The following is a 19340-nucleotide window of genomic DNA, read 5'->3' on the forward strand; positions in this document are numbered from 1 at the left end:
AGTCCTAAGGTTAGAGAAATGAGCTGGAGCTTGGCGGGAGAGCTCATGAAGGGCGGGTGAAGAAGTCCTGCTATGACCCTATCAAGACAGCAGCTGGCCTGTCCCTAGGTTCTTCAGAACCTTTTTTTTTTTTAACGTAGGGGCAGGACAGGAGTAAAGACACAGACGTAGAGAATGGACTTGAGGGGACGAGAAGGGGGAAGGGCAAGCTGGGATGAAGTGAGACAGTGGCATGGACTTATATATACTACCAAATGTAAAACAGATAGCTAGTGGGAAGCAGCCGCATAGCACAGGGAGATCAGCTAGGTGCTTTGTGCCCACCTAGAGGGGTGGGATAGGGAGGGTGGGAGGGAGGGAGATGCAAGAGGGAGGGGATTGAATTGTGTCCCCTATACATATATGTATAGCTGATTCACTTTGTTATAAAGCAGAAACTAACACACCATTGTAAAGCAGTTATACTCAAAAAAAGACGTTAAAAAAAAAAAGCAGCTGGGACGGAGCCGTTTATAAGTCCTAGAGTATTTCTTCACACAAAACACAAGCTTTAGAAATAACTCTCTATATTGTCCCAGGTAAGCATCACAGAGGTTTTCCCTGAGAGAAACAGAAACCCAAGCCTTGCAACTGAGATCTGAACTCTTTCTTTCCTATCTTTATGGTACAGGGACAGGATGGTGATAGTGGGAGGGACAGAAAGTACTTGGGGAGGATAAAAAAGAGGCTTGAATTGTATCTATAATATTTCATTTCCAAATAAATAAATGAGTATTAATAAGATTCAATATTGCAACATATTAAAATGTTGTATCCAGTATTTGTTATATGATTTTATGTGCTATCATTTTACTAATTAAAAAAAATAAACAGGTTAAAAAATGTTAATTAACTTGCCCAGATCACAGTCCATGAGAGGAGAAACTATGGAAATATAGACTTCTAATACCAAACTCTGTTAAACTGACTTGGCTTATTCATTTTTGCATTAACAAGGAAGGGCCTAACATGTGGCCAAGGTGTTCAGAATGATAGACAACAGCTGGGATAATTCCTGGAAGGAGAGGCCCTGCTGACAGAGGTCTGCTATCAAATGCCACCATTCAACAGGGTGGCCCAGGGCTGCATTTGGCACGTGACCTAAGGAAACTTAGAGATCATCTACATCAACTGGGTCAGTTTACAAATTCAGTAACAGACCCAGAGAGATTAACTGGCTGGCTTAGTGAGTGGATAATTCAAAATTTAATGCTATGTCAATTATACCAGGTGCTCTAAACTGCAGTCAATAAGTAGCAGAACAGTCTTGGGAATGGGGATGATGATGATGATAAATAAAAATAAACATGACGGTGGTGGTGATGATAGCAGCTAACGTTTTTGAGCACTAATCTAAATTCTAGGTACTCACCTGAATGCTTTGTAAGTATCCCCTTGAGTATTCCTCACAACAGCCCAAAAAGTTAGGTACAATCATCCTCTCCATTCAGATCAAAGGAGAGCCCCTCAGGGGCTCATAATCTGTAAATTACAGAGTAGATCCCAACCTAGGCAGTCTGACTTCTGTGCTGGAACTCTTAACCATATGCTGTGCTAAAGACTCAAACATTAGGGGAAGGGGGAGGGAGCAAGTGGGAGCTCAACCCCATCTCTCTCAGGTTCAACTTGGGCTTATATATTTCCCATTACTACAGATGCGAGGTGTGTATTTGGCTTAGAATTTGACATTATCTGATGCCAATATGAATTCTACATGGTGTCAAGTCAGGTAGAGCTCTTGAAGAAATGGTATGTTAGAGTGTAGATGGATTGACTCATGAATTATTGGATTAAACCTGAAGTAAATTCCCTAAACACAACTTTAGTTTTCCTGTATATAAAGGAGTACTTCTGAAAAGAGTAAAACATTTTGCCCTCTCTCTGGTGTGGAAAAACCATTATCACAGCAAAAAAAGAATGCTTAAGCCAACAATACTGAATAATTCGTTTCATGTCAACCAAAAAAAGTGAAAGCAATAAATAAACCAAATTTTTCTAGTAATGAGATGCTATTGGTTAGTGAGTGTTAATAATGTAGATTATAGGATAGTTAGATTTATGACTACCATCTCCTTCCAACAAGGAAATGAATCTTGTTAATTCTAGAGGCAGAACTACATTAGTGGAGTTCTGGAGTTTGGTTACTGAGGTCACATTTCAGCTGTCATTCAATTATATACTGTGTGTGTTTAATCAATACTAGTATTACGCACCCTCAAATTTAAAAAGAATGGTCAAGGATTGATTTCAATATTATCAATCTGTCAATATTTTAATGATCTGCTGAACATCCTCAGGAAAATAAAACAAAAATTCCCAGTACATATAAATTTTATTTGTGAGAAAACAACAATCTGAAGTGACGTGTTATGTCCATACAGAGAATGCTGACTATAAAATTTGTCTTCCAAGGATAAAAATCGTAAGGTCCAAGGAAGCATAGCTATTACTCACAAGGATATACATGGTTGCTCAAAAGACTTTATATCCTAAAGTTACATACATTTTTAAGTTATTTGTAGGGAAACAAGTGAAACAAATCAATCTGATTTGTGAAAGGTCAGAATTTCTTGTGTGAAACATTGAAATTCAAAGAAAAGATCAAAAAAAGAACACAGAGACACACAGTGAAAAACAGGTTAGTGACTAGAACAGCAAAACATTAAAATGTCAAAAAATAATCAAAACAAGCAAATAACAAGGCTAAAACTAACAGGCTTCCTTTGTTGGAATCTAGTTACAGAGTTTTAAAGAGGCACATCTATTGATATAAATCACAAAATGGCAGCTCACAGGTAAAATCGTGTGCAGAAGTGTTTGCTAGCAGGGCTTTTTTTTTTTAAATCAAGTTACAAAATCACATCTTTTTCAGAACCCAGTTTTTTCTGTGTTTCTTAAAAAAAAAAAAAACAACAGCATAGCAATGAGCTGGAGCTGAGTAATTGATGTGCTTAATTGTATAAGTCTTTCTAGTTTGCCACCAGTTTTACTCACCTTATTTTTACTCATTGACATTGGGTTGGCCAAGAAGTTCTTTTGGGTTTTTCTGTAACGTTATAGAAAAACCTGAACATTCTGGCCAACCCAATACATTACCAGCCTGTCCCCTGTAGTCAGGTGAGTTCATAAGCCCTTATGCACCATCAAACTAACTCAAGTCATGAAAGTGATCAATTGCAGAAAGGACTGCAAGATTGGGGATCATCAGGGAGCTTCATTTGTTCACTCACTCATTCATTCATTCAACAAATACACGTTGATTTCAAAAGTGCCAGATACTGAGCTCAAATCAGCATATAAGTATTTGGGATTTCTTTGCATCAAGATAATAGGCAGTCATAGATCTGGATGTGTACCAAGATGTATGTGATAGAGCTGAGGACAAAACAATGATGAATTTTAGGAAATGAAGTAAGAAATTCTAAAAAGTGCTAACAATTGGCTAATAATTGCAAGGGTCTCAAAGGATAGGGATTCTAAAGAAGGAAGGGGTGGTCAACAGTGTAAAACTATGGCTGAGCAGTGATGTTAAATGAAGACAGAAAAGAAAGACAATTCTATGATGTAAGTAGCAAATCCCTGGTGATGTTTAAGAGGGCACACATAGAGTAGGCTGATAAAGCCAGGTTGAGTGGTGAGAAGATAAGCATAAAGGGCATGAGAAAGAGGGATGGAGGGAGGTTGGGGGGTAGGTATGATGGAAAATGGTGAGGGTGGGGTGAAGAGAAGGCCAGTGAAGAGGACTGAATATGTACAAAAGAGAGATTTGGTACCAGACAGTTCACAAGAATAACCATATGCTAGAATGAATTCAATCTAGATGTAATACCATTAACTTAAATTTTGATATCAGAGCAAAATTTAGTAACTTTTCTGTAAACCATATCCCCAAGTTCACTTCCTGGGACACATTCTGGGAAGGTGTTTTCACTCTAAACCTTTCTTTAGTTAGCACCAAAATTCACTGACAATAAGCTACAAAAGAAAATCTGTCAATTCTCAATTATGTTTTATTTTCTGGTGTTCCACTTGTGATCTCAATCAGAAATGACTGAAATGTTTCTGGTTCTTTGGCTCTGCTGGAAATGACATTTTCCACAGAGGCATCTAATCTTGGACCAATGAAATCAGGTGATATTATTCTCCAGAATCCTCTACATATATAATAATCAAGAGAGAAAGATTAAAGTACAAATGGTATGTAAAATGCCTTTTGAGCTCATCCACAGCAAAGCTGGATGTGATTTACCTTCACCTGCACCTCGTCTTCCACCTCCACTACCGTAGCTAGTGATGAAAACCACCACCCAGAGGTGAATCCCCGAAAGGCTTCATTGCCTTTTGATATATTGTTTGTACAATCAGGTTTGGAGACGTCAAAATTCTCAGCCAATCATCCTCCTATGATTCCGAGTAAAACTGTCGTACAAAATAAGCTTAGGAGAGACTTCTCCCTCTCTTTTAGAGTCTTTGTAGAGATTATAATTAAGGAGAATTTTTCCTATTGATATAAAATTATATAAAATGATTGATTACAGATGTTAACCGCTCAATTCCATAGCCTACCCAAATAGGTTCTAAGTCCAGCTGGAAATAAATAAAATTGATCGTCAAGGGTCTGTGTCGGACGGTAGAATAAGCACTAAACGCCCTACTGTGCTAGAAGCTCAATATGTAAGACAAATTTATGTAGCATTCAACCAAAATCTTTGTAACGTGTGATCGACTTACCCCTGCAAGGCTTTCTCTCCAAACCAATCTCCTTTTCCTAAGGTTCTAAGAAAGACTGGGTCTTCACTTGGAGAGTCTTCACGAGTGACATTTACCTAGAAAGAGAAACAATGAAAGCCTGTATCCACGGCATACACACTGGATGATCAAATAAACACTGATTAATGATGTTCGTTCCATTTCTTCTTTCTTTTTTTTTTAAACTTATTTTCATGAAGAGAAAAAGTACATTACCACTAAAGGGGACAAAGAATAATATCGCAACTTCACATGCACCCCAAGAAGTAATCTCCATGTATTTTGTTATGCTTTCAAGTTGTTGTCAAGGAATAATAAATTATTCAGAAATTTGAATTTCACTCAAATCTTCAACTCTATTCCCACTTCCAACTTTCTATGAGGCAATCACTATGATGGATTTAGTAGTGTTCCTCCAGTCTTTTTTTATGTGTTTATATGCATGTGTTTTAAAAATATATGAATAGCGTAATACAGTATGAATTATTCTGCGACTTACATTTTTTCTCTTTTCATTATTTTATTTATTCCATGCTATTATATATAAATCTAGTTTTCATTTTAATGTTTTAGTGTCTTCTTTCATCCTATATTTATCAATTTCCTTGCAGATGGACGTTTATACTGTCTCCATTTTTTGGCTTCACTTAACATCTTTCTATACACCTCTCTACATGTACATCCCAGTTTCACTAGGACATGCCTATCTCTTTGCCAAGAAGAAGCCAGCCTTCATTCAAAGGCCAGTCACATTTCCATGAAGACTTCCTGCAGGTCTCTACCTGACTACTGTCCTCATGATCCATATGTTTCATTCAGCAGGAGTTCTTTTTTTGAAGATATATAAATTACATATGTGTCTTTATTTTACCATAATGAATAGTATGCTCTTCAAAGAAATGGGCATTTCTTTGATATTCTCTGTAATTTATAGTAAGTACTCAATAAAGAGTAGTAAACTGCACGAACAGAAGAGCTTCATTACAAACAAGGTATCTCCGCCCATATAGGACTTGGGAGTTGGGTGATAGTCCATTGAAAGCAAGTAATAATGTATTTGTTGAATGAAGACATAAATGTAGTAAATTGTACCTTTGTGTTAATTCACTTCCCCCTAAAGTTCTACAAATATAATACTGGCTACGTGTCATTTAAAAAGTTTAAATAGTTAAAATTCACCTACCTGGAAAATGTAATGAAATAGAAAAACTAATTTCTTGAGACAATGCCAGACACTTAAACACATTTTAAAATACTATGCTTCAGGTTTCTGAATTTAGAGACTGGATGTCAAAGACCAGAATTTTTATAAGTATTAAAAAGGTCTATGCAAGGTGGAGGGAATTCAATTATTACTCTCCACTGACCCATTTGATTACTCCTCCACATGGTGTTTCAAAAGCATGGAAATGCAGTTTTTAACACTTAACCACTGAGCTATATAAGAGAGGTACTCATATGCATACTGATGAGGCTTTCACAGATGTGAATGGAAATATACTAGCCCAGTGGTTCTCAAACTGTGTGTGTGTGTGTGTGTGTGTGTGTGTGTGTGTGTGTGTGTGTGGAGAGGGGGAGTGCAGTCTTGTTTAAAATAAAGGTTACTTAACTCTTATTCCTGAGGTTTTGATTGAATGGGTTTTGGAAACCTGCATTTCAAAAGATTAATGTGGGTGATTTAGATGCAAATGTTCTACAGACCAACCTTTGACAAACACTGATACACTGTTTCATTTCTGAACCTCAGTTTTCTTATCTGCACAATGAGACAACTCAACAAAATTACTTCTGTCAGTCCTCCTGGCTGATGAAAAAAAGTCAATGATTAACTTAACTATAAGTTAAGCTCATTAATTCAAATTAGATATAGGGATACAAATAACTGTACATTTGCCATTTGGGTAACAAAAAAGATTATAAACTCAAAATGGCAGATTTACGTAAGCCATGGAGAAATTTGGGTGGGTTTTGAAATGTTCTTAAAAAATATGTTACTGAAATGCAGTAAGAGACACAAAAAACGGGTCACCTATGGAATAAATCACATTCTGCTTATATGATAAATATGAGGAAAAATCTATCTCCTATAGTTCATATATGTGAAAAAACAAGCAGCTCAAAGAGCAAGAATAAAAGTTCTCCTTTAAAGTTGTAGTTTCCACAGTTTTTCTTTATATATATAATGAATCATTCTAAATATGCACAGACACCAGTCATGGACATTTGCATCTTTAATTCTAAAAAAGAAAATTCAAGGTAGAAAAAGTTATATATACAGATATAGCTTCTCTAACCTTGACCTGTATACATAGTCTTTTCACCTACACCATAAAGTACTTTATGATCCACAATGCTGTGGAAGGGAACTAGCTATGGAGCCTTAAAGGTAATATTTAGTCTATTTGAACCCATTACCCCACCACCTTGCCTGAAAAATGGGCGGGCTATCTCATATGGATGTACTTGTGCTCTATGTGTGAATTAAATGAGAATGTCAATGAAAAGCATCCTCTTAATTCTGAGTGCCCCCCAAAGTTGGTTCTTTTTTCCTTATTTTCCCCTTTGTTCCATTTCTCTCACTTCCTACTTCAGAAATTCCATGCATTTGATTGCAGTTATCCCAAATCACTACCATTGCTCTTGTTGACATAAAATGCTATTTAGAACTTTAACTACTTTTAGTTCCAGGTAAATAAAAGAGAAGGTGTTTATTTTTATAATCCTTTTACTTGTCTATATATTAATTTTTCTATAAAATATATGCATGGTATTGTAATTTCAAGATTTGGAACTATTTTTAAAATTATATATATATATACATAATTTTTTAAATTAAGAATCAAAATAGAAATTAGGTATTTTAAATGGGACACATAAAATTAATCTTTAAAACCAAAATCTTCAATAAACAATATCAATGTGCTCAACCAACATGTTTAACCAAAAATAATTCAAAAACAAATAAAATGTTTTAGTACAGATTCAACAGGTTTTATAAACAAAGCGATGTTTGTTGTAAAGAAACATGGAAATCAGAGATTTGTGGGGCAGACCCAGCTGGAGAATAGGGTTGTCAGGTGAGCATTTTCCTACCTGTGTAATAGATTATAAAAATGAGGAGTTTCCAAATCAAAGCATCTCCCTTTTCAAACAATGTTCTACACACATTGCTCAAAAATTGCCCTGTTATTCCAAAAAAAAAACACAAATGTTCCCTAATGTAGAAAAACACTTTTAGGAGCTGTATCTGATAGTTTGGGGCATGTACAGGGAAAGAATATTTTTCTGAGCTTGACGTTTGCCTGCATTCCTTTAGTCATTACTTAAATTCAGGGTGGCTCAGACCTATGACTCCCCTGAGTCTGGTTTGACAACTGAACCTTTTGTGCAACACAGGAATGAATTAGAATCTCTCTCACCATGTGTCCACTTCTGTCCCCCCAAACATCTCTGGTGAATCTTATGTTCGTGCTTCTCTTTCTGGTACTTCTACTTTAATGAGTGTGTGTACATGCACTCACATGCACCTCATTCCATGCATAAATACCATATATTTTCCTGGTTTTAAACTTTATATAAATAATATCATACCACACATATCCTTCAACTTGTTTGTTTTGATCAGCATTGTATTTGAGATTTATCCAATTCATCCATGTTAATATATGTAGCTGTAGTTCATTTCCTGTTTGTATAATATGCCATTATATGAATATTATATAGTTCATTGATTCTTCTCTATATGTAAATGTGGGCTTCCTCCAGGTTTGTTGTTGTTATATACTAGTCTGTTGTGCTATTAACATTACTTATGAACATTTTTGCATGTTTTGTGGTGTCCATGGGTGTTTCACTAGGATCAAAACTTACAAATAAAAACCAAGGTTATAAAGTATACGCATCTTCAATTTTACTAGGTATTGACTCAGTCTTGGTACAAAGATGTCACACCAAGTTATATTTCTACCATCGGTGGATGAAAGTTCATATTATACTATATTGTCATCAACACTTGATATTGTCAGACTTTGATTTTTTGCCAAAAAGGTCAATATCATATGGCATTTCTCTGATTATTAATAAAAGTAGGGTATTTTTCATATTATTTTATGGGTCAGTTGTATTTCTTTTTTGTGACTTTTTTGCCTATTTTTCTATTGAATTAATTGTCATTTTTAATTGATTCATAAGACGGTAGTTTAGCTTTTCACTGTATTTATGATGTCTTGCCAAAGCTATTAATTTCAATGTAATCATATGTAACCACATTATCGCTTATTGTTTGTACTTTAAAATTCTCATTTAATAAAATTTTTCGTATCCCAACATGACAGAAGTATTCTCCTAATTGTCTTTTGATTTTTTTTCTAATTTTTTCTTTTGCATTTAGGTCTGGAATTGACCTTATTTGTACAGTGTGAGGTCAGGATCCAAGTTCATATATCTCCCTATGGATAACTAATTGTTTTGGAATATGTATTGCCCATGCTCTCCTAACTCAAGTTCCCATAGATCTTGGACCTTTATTTGAGCTCACTATTCTCTTATTCTGATATATTTGTCTAGTTCTTAGTAGAATTAAGACATTTTCTTCTTTACCTTATAATAAATCTTTATATCTACTGAAGTAATTCTCACCAATATATTCTTCTTCCTTTCAAATGTTTTAGCCATTTTTGTCTTTGCTCTTCATTCTAGTGTCCTTTTTTCTTTATCATTTAAAAATTTCTTATACAATTTTTAAAGGTTACTTTCCATTTACAGTTATTACAAAATACTGGCTATATTCCCTGTGTTGTACAATACATCCTTCAGCCTATCTTACACCCAATGGTTTGTACCTCCTACTCCCCCTCCCCTACATTGCCCACCCCTGACTTGTAACTACTAGCTTGTTCTCTATATCTGTGAGTCTGCTTCTTTTTTGTTACATTCACTAGCTTGTTGTATTTTTTAGATTCCACATATGATATCATACAGTATTTATCTTTCTCTGTCTGACTTATGGCAAAATTTCATTCTTTTTATGGCTGAGTAGTATTCCATTGTGTGTGTGTGTGTGTGTGTGTGTGTACATAAATATATATATACACACACAATACATCTTCTTTATCCATTCATCTGTTGATGAACACTTAGGTTGTTTACATGTCTCGGCAATTATAAGTAATTCTGCTATGAACATTGGGGTGCATATATCTTTGTGAATTAATGTTTTGGGTTTTTTCGGATATATACCCAGGAGTAGAATTGCTTTCATATGGTAGTTCTATTTTTAGTTTTTTGAACCTCCATACTGTTTTCCACAGTGGTTGCACCAATTTACACTCCAACCAACAGTGTACAAGGGTTCCCTTTTCTCCTTGCGAGCATTTGTTATTTGTAGACATTTTGATAATAGCCATTCTGACAGGATGTGGCTACTGAGAAGCTGAATATTTTGTTTAATTTAATTTAGTTAATTTTAATTTAGTGACTTGAGACTAATGGCTACCATGTTAGGTTGTGAAGATATAGAATAGTTCCATCAACAGAGGAAAAAGTACTGAACAATGCTGATCCAGCTAAGCTTATATTAATTTTAATAATTTATCTGTCTACATAAAAAACTCAAACTAAAATCATACCACCTGTAAATAATTACTGTTTATTTCTTCATTTCCAAACATATCTTTTTCTTGACTTACTGCAATGGTTGGGGTGTTTAGTTACACAGTGAACAGAAGTGGGGATAATGTGCATGTTCGTTCTTGAAATGAAATGATTCATGTTTCACTCTGATATTATATATATATATATATATATATATATATAATGTCACACACAAACAAAATTTCCATAAGAGCATACTTCCCATATTCAGCAACACTGAATATTGTGTTAAGCCCATTTGTTTAACCAACATGCTTAAGCCCTTGTGAATTCTAAGTAAAGCCATGTGGTTTTAAGTGGCATTTAATGAACAAGAATTTTTGAAATATTTTTTTCTAATGGTAGCATACAAGATAAGTTAAATAGAATCAGAAAATCAAAATGCTTTTGAATTATTATTGAAACTCTGAAATTTTGTCGACCAATCCTGTTCAATTTTGGTTCCACTTATTTATGGAGACATTTTTTTTTTGATGCAACACAACTAGAGGGACATAGGCATAAAGTTTTATCAGAGATATTTTTCATGCTTAATTATGAATCCTTGAGGGCTTTATGGTTCACTGTTGGGGGGAACAAGTCAGGTTTCCAGGCAATTGGAATGGACTGATTAAAGTATAAAGAACTAACTCAGCTTCTACCTGAGGCAGAACTAGGTACTCTATACATCACTGAAGCATTCTGCCCAAGTTTTAGAAAAATGTATAGGTTTAATGGGGAGAAAACAAATATTTCCAAGTTTATTTTATAATGCTTTTCTCTTTGTGTGAATGTGCTTTATAGAAAAATAAAAACTGTTTTACTCTTAAATAAATGAACCTGAACAAGGGGAAATCCATCTGTAGTTGTACAGCCCCTGTTGTGTGTCTCTGTCTCACATTTTCTAAGGAAAAGCCAGGTTGGTGGTAACAAAGAAAATATCTTTGTCAGAGTTATCCTTTATAAATTCTTAAATGTACATGAAAACAAGGTGACATCTGTACACCTAAAACAACACACATAATTTTAGAAAATTTCAATTCTACAACTTATGTGCCTGCTCACCTGAACCTACTCTCATTCTCTTATCATTTTCTATTCCTTCCTATTGGGACTTAAGTGTGTTCACCTTCTGCTTCTTAAAACTTAATATAGTAACTCCAATACATTAATATTAGAATTCATATAATTAACATACTAAATCAATCATATATTATTATATAATTAGTATAATTAAGAATCATGGCAGCTAAGTTGTATGACCTGAAAAAGAAGGTTAGGAAAAATCTATGCCTGGTTTAAAAAAAAAATCTTGGATGTGTCAAAAAATTCCAATATATTCTTACTACTTCTCTCCCAGAATTCCTACAGTGGTCTGAAATACTGCCAAGGGAATCAGTTCCTCTGGTGTAATATCCATGCTATTTCTATGTATACATATTACAAAACTCATAAAATAGGACCACTAATGCTCCTGTGTTCAGCTGAAACTGGTTACAAACCACAACTTTTTAGGCAGTGCTGGAATTTGCAGTAGTTTGGTAGTCACAAAAGCCTGTCAGAAATTCATCTTAATCGATAAACATATCATTCCATGAGAGCAAAGAATTAGCAATATAATATAAAAAAATAAATCTAGGATTGCCAGGGCAAAAAGCCCCCCTGTGACCAATCAAATAATTTACATCCATTAGGATTTTCAGTTTTCCCTGATTCTTCCATCGATATTAAGAACAAAGCAATAAATGGTAAGCTCTAACAATTTATATTTAAACCTCAAAATCTTAACATTTCTTATCCTCTAACATTGGAAAATACAAGGTATAATTTTACCCATAACTGTGGTCAGATGTCATTTCATGTTGCTTTTTAGGAAGCCAGTCCCTTGACTTCTATTTCTATCCCAGGTTTTCTGATATCAGTCAAAAGAACAGGTATGAAAAAGTAAAAATATTATTTTCTTCCCTTTAGTGGGATATGCCACCGGTGTAAACATTGACATATGCACATTTAAAATTCACAATTAGTCCAAAGAGAATTCTCTAAAATGTGACCCAACAAAATCTATAATCTTTCAACATATCCTGTTCACTGTGGCTCTGTTAATCTCTCTTGCCTATTTTACATGAGCCATAAAGTCAGTCATATTTGTTAAATTAGAAGAACTAAATTTACTTATTTTTTTAAAGTGATAATTATAAAAGTGAAAACTGCCATATAAATCCCCTTGTACCTGCATTTCCTTCCCAGTGTTTTACTTTACTTAGTACTTATAACTTCTTTTTAAGGATCACTTACTGTAAAGCAAAATAAGTTCAAATACATTGCACACAGTGAAATGACACTTAAATGCAAAAATGATTAAGACTTTACTGTTGAAAGGAATTTAAGGTATTTTTAGCAATATAATATTAAAGTATTAATCTACATGTCTTCATTTTCCAATTCTCTCAATTTCATATTTGGGTTTTTTTAAATTATTATTTATAATATTAAACTTTTTAAAAATATGTAAGGAATAAATTATGATTTTTTATTTATGTCCCTGTCTACCCTATATTTACCCCTTTCCCTATACTTAACCACTTCTAATAATTTCTTAGTATCCATTAAATATTTATTTATGAAGATACAATGAAACATGAATATATTTACTTCCTGATTGGCCTCAGAGCGTTAAATAACTCGCCTAGGGAGTACTAAAACTAGGAAGTTTCAAAGCTGGATTCAAACTTGGGCCATCTGATTTGAAAGTCCAGATATTTAATTATTACAATATTACTGCTCCTAATGACTGGATGGATTCTTTTTTCCTGTTAAAGATTTTTTTAAGCAACCTTAGTCTTCTCTTTTTTAATTATTATGGAAAATTTTCCCTTTATGCAGACACACCAGTGGCGTCTAGCATCATGATTATTATACTCTAGAACAAAGGCTGTTCGTTGGTCTTCAAAGTTATACTTTTTCTTTCTTCTTCCACATTTTCAGGAGATACATTCTCAAATATTTCTTTATCAGTTTCAGAAAAGAAAAAAACCTCAAACAGCTCAACACCCTGCACACGTGCTCCTCCACAGGTAGCTGATGAACCCCAGGCCCCCCTTGTGCATCTCCTTCTCATGCTACCAGGGCTTACCTTTCCTTTGCTGATGATAAAGAAGGTGTCCCCTCTTGCACCTTGCCTGATGATATATTCCCCGTTTTCATAGTGGGTCTAAAAAACAGAAACAGTAACAGAAAGAAACATTAAGAAAGAAGTAACTTACTAAACAGTTCAACCTCTTCAAATATTAGCTCCTAAGGGATGGAATCACCCTCATGGTGGTGTACCCGAGCTTAGAATCCATCATTATTTAAAAATGAATAATAGTCAGTGAACACAATAATTACAAAGAAATCTATCCTCCTCACTTTAAAAACTATTTTGTTAGTGCCATTTTTCTGGGTGATTATATTCATATCTTTAAATTCATTCATTTTAATAGCTGGATGAAAATATTCTTTTCTCCCATCAACTGAGCATGAAATAAAACAGCAGAACTGATCATTAAACATGTCTTTCTGTATTATCTGTCATTCTCATTCGGTTTTAGTATTTCTGTAGTGACAGAAAAAAAAAAAAAGGCTGAGAACGTACTATGGCATGTAGCATTTCTAAAGATCTTCATTTTGAAACCAAGTTGACTTTTGGTGTGGGTTAGATGGCGCTAGTTCCTTCTTAAGGCACTGCCTCAGGCTTTAATGTCCTGCTGCAGCAATTTAGGTTTGGCCTTGTCAAACAGAATGTCTTTATTTTATGTACTGAATTCTGGTCCAGCATCTGTGAGCTCATAAACCACCAAACAAGGGGCAAAGTCAGGCAAAGTAAAGCAAGAAGATGATCACAGTCAGTGTGTCAGTATTCTGATTCGGGCACAGTGACTAGGTCCATTCCCAGGGTAAAGGCTGCTCCTGCAATGAACAAAAGTAATTTCTATAAGGAGAGGTGGGAGAAAGTATATTGCTGGGTCAGGAGGTATAACAGAAAAATGAGAACTGTGCCATCTGGCCCTATCTTTCTCGGCAGTTTAGCAAGGAAGCCATGTTTTGGGAAAGAAAACATCACTCTGTACACTCCTTAGGAAACAGATTCCATGGTTTGCAAACAATACTCACCAGGCTAATGGCTGTGATTTGTCATTATACCTCAACACTCTTAATACTTTATTCACTCTTAAAATTACCTTTCATTAATATCTCATATTAAGAATAGCCATGATTTTCTGGGAATGTAAATTGATACAGCCACTATGGAGAACAGTATGGCGGTTCCTTAAAAAACTAAAAATAGGGCTTCCCTGGTGGCGCAGTGGTTGAGAGTCCGCCTGCCGATGCAGGGGACACGGGTTCGTGCCCCGGTCTGGGAAGATCCCACATGCCGCGGAGTGGCTGGGCCCGTGAGCCATGGCCGCTGAGCCTGCGCGTCCGGAGCCTGCGCTCCGCAATGGGAGAGGCCACAACAGTGAGAGGCCCGCGTACAGTCAAAAAAAAAAAAAAAAAAAAAAAAAAAAAAACTAAAAATAGAACTCCCATACGACCCAGCAATCCCACTGCTGGGCATATACCCTGAGAAAACCATAATTCAAAAAGAGACATGTACCACAATGTTCATTGCAGCTCTATTTACAATAGCCAGGACATGGAAGCAACCTAAGTGTCCATCGACAGATGAGTGGATAAAGATGATGTGGCACATATATACAATGGAATATTACTCGGCCATAAAAAGAAATGAATTGAGTTATTTGTAGTGAGGTGGATGGACCTAGAGTCTGTCATACAGAGTGAAGTTAAGTCAGAAAGAGAAAAACAAATACCATATGCTAACACACATATATGGAACCTAAAAAATAAATGGCTCTGATGAACCTAGGGGCAGGACAGGAATAAAGATACAGACATAGAGAATGGACTTGAGGACATGGGGAGGGGAAGGGTAAACTGGGATGAAGTGAGACAGTGGCATGGACATATATACACCACCAAATGTAAAATAGGTAGCTAGTGGGAAGCAGCCGCATAGCACAGGGAGATCAGCTCGGTGCCTTGTGACCACATAGAGGGGTGGGATAGGGAGGGTGGGAGGGAGGCACAAGAGAGAGGGGATATGGGGATATATGTATATGTATAGCTGATTCACTTTGTTATACAGCAGAAACTAACACAACATTGTAAAGCAATTATACTCCAATAAGGATGTTAAAAAAAAGAATAGCCATGATTTTCTTAATATACCAAGAAAATTAACATACTACCTAATGTTACTTTTTTTTTACTCTAAAGTAATATATTTTCCTAATAACAAGTTTTTTAAGTAAAAAAGTTCCTCATTTCCCTTTCCCAATCTCAACCATTAGATGGTAAATGCAGTCTGGTGTGTATCTTTCAAGACTTTTTCCTGTGCTTTTAAACATATGTATCTATGTGCATACAAACAATTACTTCTAAATAAAAATAAGATCAAATGATGCATATTCTTCAACCGACTTATTTAACAAAATATCTGTGTTCCATTTTCATATCTTGTTGCTTAGAATGCAACAGTGGGAAGCAGGTTTGAAAAACAAAATCACAAGAGTCTATTTTCATATATTCATTCAAGAAACATTTCTAAGTGCCTCTGAGGCACGCCTGGTTACAGGCACTGATGATACAAGATGAAAAAGATAAAAATCTCATGTTAGCACTGTCACGTAGAGTCTTCTTCGATAGCGTTAATGTAAACCTGCACTGTCCGATACAGGAGCCACTAGCCACATGCGGCTACAGAACAGTTGAAACGTGGCCAGCGTGACTGAGAAACTGAATTTTTAAATGTATTTAATTTAAATTAATTAAGTTTTAATACACACGGCTAGTAGCTATTGTATTGGCTAGCACAGGTAGTAGATAAAACTGCCAAGGGAAGAACTACAATCTATAGCAGTAGGGGAGGGGGAAGGGTGGAGCGTCTTTCCCACTCGTGATGTTTTTTACTTTGTGAATGGAGCTCAATTAGTAAAACTCAGGACCTTTTCCTGCCCTTTTCCTCACTCTGCACCAGAGGAGACAGTGTAATTTATCTGACTGATAAGTAATCTGGAAGTAATCTATATGCTCATCTCAGACTCTCATCACTTCCGGATGGGAGGTAGCTCCCCACAGAGGGCTGGCATTCTCTGCTGCTTGTCTAGGGGAGGAATCTTCTCCCTAGCATAGTGAAGTCCTGCCCGTCTGGGCGTCTGTGACAGGACAAGTAAGTCAGCCCAAACAGCACCCAGCTTGGAAGGCTGTTTGTCTTTTACTCCTAAGCTACATTCTCTAGCTTAGAGTTTATTAGTGCTAATAGTAATATTTTAGTCCCATTTATTTGTCTCCAGTTGAAAATGAATGCACCAAATCTTTCTTCGTTTCTTTTTTTTTTAGACTTGAAAGAGCAGTTTATTATTTCTCTTGGTACTGTATGCTAACTAGATGATTCTTTGGCTTCCCATGCTGTCGGCTGGGATAACTGCAAGGTGTAACGCTTGTGAGCACTTGATGCCGGTGCTGGCTGGGGGCACAGCTGGGACTGTCCATGTCTGCTTTTCCCCCACGGGAGCCTCTTTATGGGGCTGCCCAGTCTCCTCCATATCATGGTGGTCTGGGAGTGGGCCAACTTCTTACATGGCAGCTGGCTTCCAAGGGTGCAAAAGCAGAAGGTGTCAGGCCTTCCCAAGACCCAGGCCAGGAACAGGCTCCCTATCACTTGTGCTGCTTTCAGTGGGTTCAAGCAGGTCCCTGGACCAATCCAGGCACAAGGGGAAGGGACTGCACAAACATGTGAACCCCATGAGATGTGGTGCATCGAGGGCTGCCAAAACACAGCCTGGCACACACCTCAAACTTCAAGTGTATAGAACGGAGCTCCTGGCATCCTTTTTCTAGTCCTGTTTCTCCACCTTCCCAGTATCAGCTACACCAGCTCCATCTTTCCAGGTGCTTGGGCCAAACACCTTGAAGTCGTCTTTAACCCTTCTATCTCACAGTTCTATCCACAACTGCTCTGTTGGCATGCTGGCTGCTCCACATTCAGAGAATGCCCAGAACTGAACCACACCTCACGTCTGCTGCTATGGCCACCATCTTTTCTTGCCCGGTCCAAGCAGTCACCTTCTACCTGGAATCTCTGCTCCTGACTGGCCCTTCAGTGCTTTCCCCACATAGCAGCCTGGCAATTCTGTTAACACAGTCAGTGCCTGTCCCTTCTCTGCTCACACCCCTGCAGGGGCCCCTAATACACAAGTACAGGGTCCTATAGGGGACTTCAGCACACTAACAGCTTCTGTCCTTTTGCTTCACTGACCTCACCTTCCACCCCTCTTCCTCTCATGTCTGTTCTGTTCACACCACTTCCCTTGATATTCCTTGAACATTCAGGCCCAGGCCCACCTCAGGGCCTTTGCACAGGTTCCTCCCTCTGCCTACAATGTGCCTACACACCAAACATTTATGACTCCTTCCTACCTTTACTCAAGTGTCACTTTCTCACTGGGACCTATCCCAGCCTGCCTTTTAAATCTGTTCTTCTCCTCTGTACTTGTGACCCTCCTTGAATTAGTTTTCTATGTAGCACTTACCATCAACATCTGTCAGGCAGAAGAGACTGCACCCTTGGGAGAGGGAGGAGATCAAAGAAGGACAAATGATGGGAGTGTGGGCAGGATTAGGGGATCAAGCAGTGTTGGAGGTAAAGTGTCAGGGAGCAGGATTGCTGGGCTCTGTTCAGAGGTGGAGCCATGTGACATATAAGCTCAACAGGAGCTGGAACCGTGGCTTCTGATAAGGAACATCCACTGCCAAACCCCTTGCCTGGTCTGGAGGGAGCAGAGGAAGAAATACTCTGACTTCTCTCTTCTCCACCCTCTGGTCTCCTGCTGGGGCACCCCTTGGCCGAACTCAGCTGGAAGTCATGAGACAAGGGAGCCTTCCCATTCAGGTCAGCTTCTGGGCAGACAGAAGTGCCAGGAAGAGTGAAGTGTTTCAGCCCCACGTTTAACATATCATTCATTTAATCACCTGTCAGCTGTCTCCGCCACGAATGCCAGCCTATGGGGGATTTTTATGTTGTTCCCCGCTGTGCCCCTTGCAGCTATAAGAATGCCTATCTGTGAACTAAATACTTATTGAAAAAATGGTTTAAATTATAAGGATATTTAGTCTCTCATGTAAAAAAAAAGTCTGGAAATTAAACAATTTCAGGGCAGATCAATTTGTTGGTACAACAAATCCTCCAAACACTCAACTTCTTTCTCTCTTTCAGTTATCCTCACTGGATGGGTCGTTATGGTTCCCAAGATGACTGCCACTGCTCCAGTCATCACAGCTGGGTCAGAAGCAAAAAAGGCAAATTTCTCATCTTACCATTCCTTCTAGGGAAAAAAAAATCCCAGAAATCCCTAGCAATCATCCTTTTATGTCTCCTCTGAGTTGCATGCCTGTTCTTAAATGAATGTCTGGCACGATGAATAGAATTATTCCCAATGGTTCTCATTAACCAAGGTCACCCACTAGGACTGAAAAGAAACCATTTAAATGAAATCAAAGCTCTGGCAGTGGGAAAATAGAAAGGAGGGCTTGGGGAGGCACCCAAGAGGGTATTTACTTCATGGACAAACCTGAACAGTCTCTGAAGGATCAGGGCTGAGATGGGGGTAGAATACAGAGGAAGGGCTAGTAAAGCTGGAATTCTAGGCTGTGAGAGGACTTAGAGTCCATGGAAGCTGTCTCCACTGAGCTGTGGTGAAGGACAGAGAGGCACCTGCCCCTGGCGACAGTACAGAGAGTACATGAGAATTAGGGAGAAAACCAAGGACTACAGATGGCACCTCAACCAAAGAAGCAAATGTGTACAGGTCCAAGCA

The 19340-nt window shown here is 37.2% G+C and overlaps 1 protein-coding gene across 1 annotated transcript in view; it reads right to left on the minus strand.

The window, feature by feature from the left end:
• The window catches only part of PRKG1 (protein kinase cGMP-dependent 1), a 1109707-nt gene that overhangs the window by 182624 nt on the left and 907743 nt on the right, over positions 1 to 19340 (minus strand). Inside the window, exons 6-7 of the mRNA XM_060125518.1 lie at positions 13556 to 13633; positions 4771 to 4865 (exon numbers count right to left, since the gene is read on the minus strand). Of these exons, the coding sequence (XP_059981501.1) occupies positions 4771 to 4865; positions 13556 to 13633 (173 nt within the window). The remainder of the gene's footprint in view (positions 1 to 4770; positions 4866 to 13555; positions 13634 to 19340) is intronic.

The sequence above is a fragment of the Lagenorhynchus albirostris genome, chromosome 16, assembly GCF_949774975.1.
Source record: "Lagenorhynchus albirostris chromosome 16, mLagAlb1.1, whole genome shotgun sequence".
Taxonomy (NCBI): domain Eukaryota; kingdom Metazoa; phylum Chordata; class Mammalia; order Artiodactyla; family Delphinidae; genus Lagenorhynchus; species Lagenorhynchus albirostris.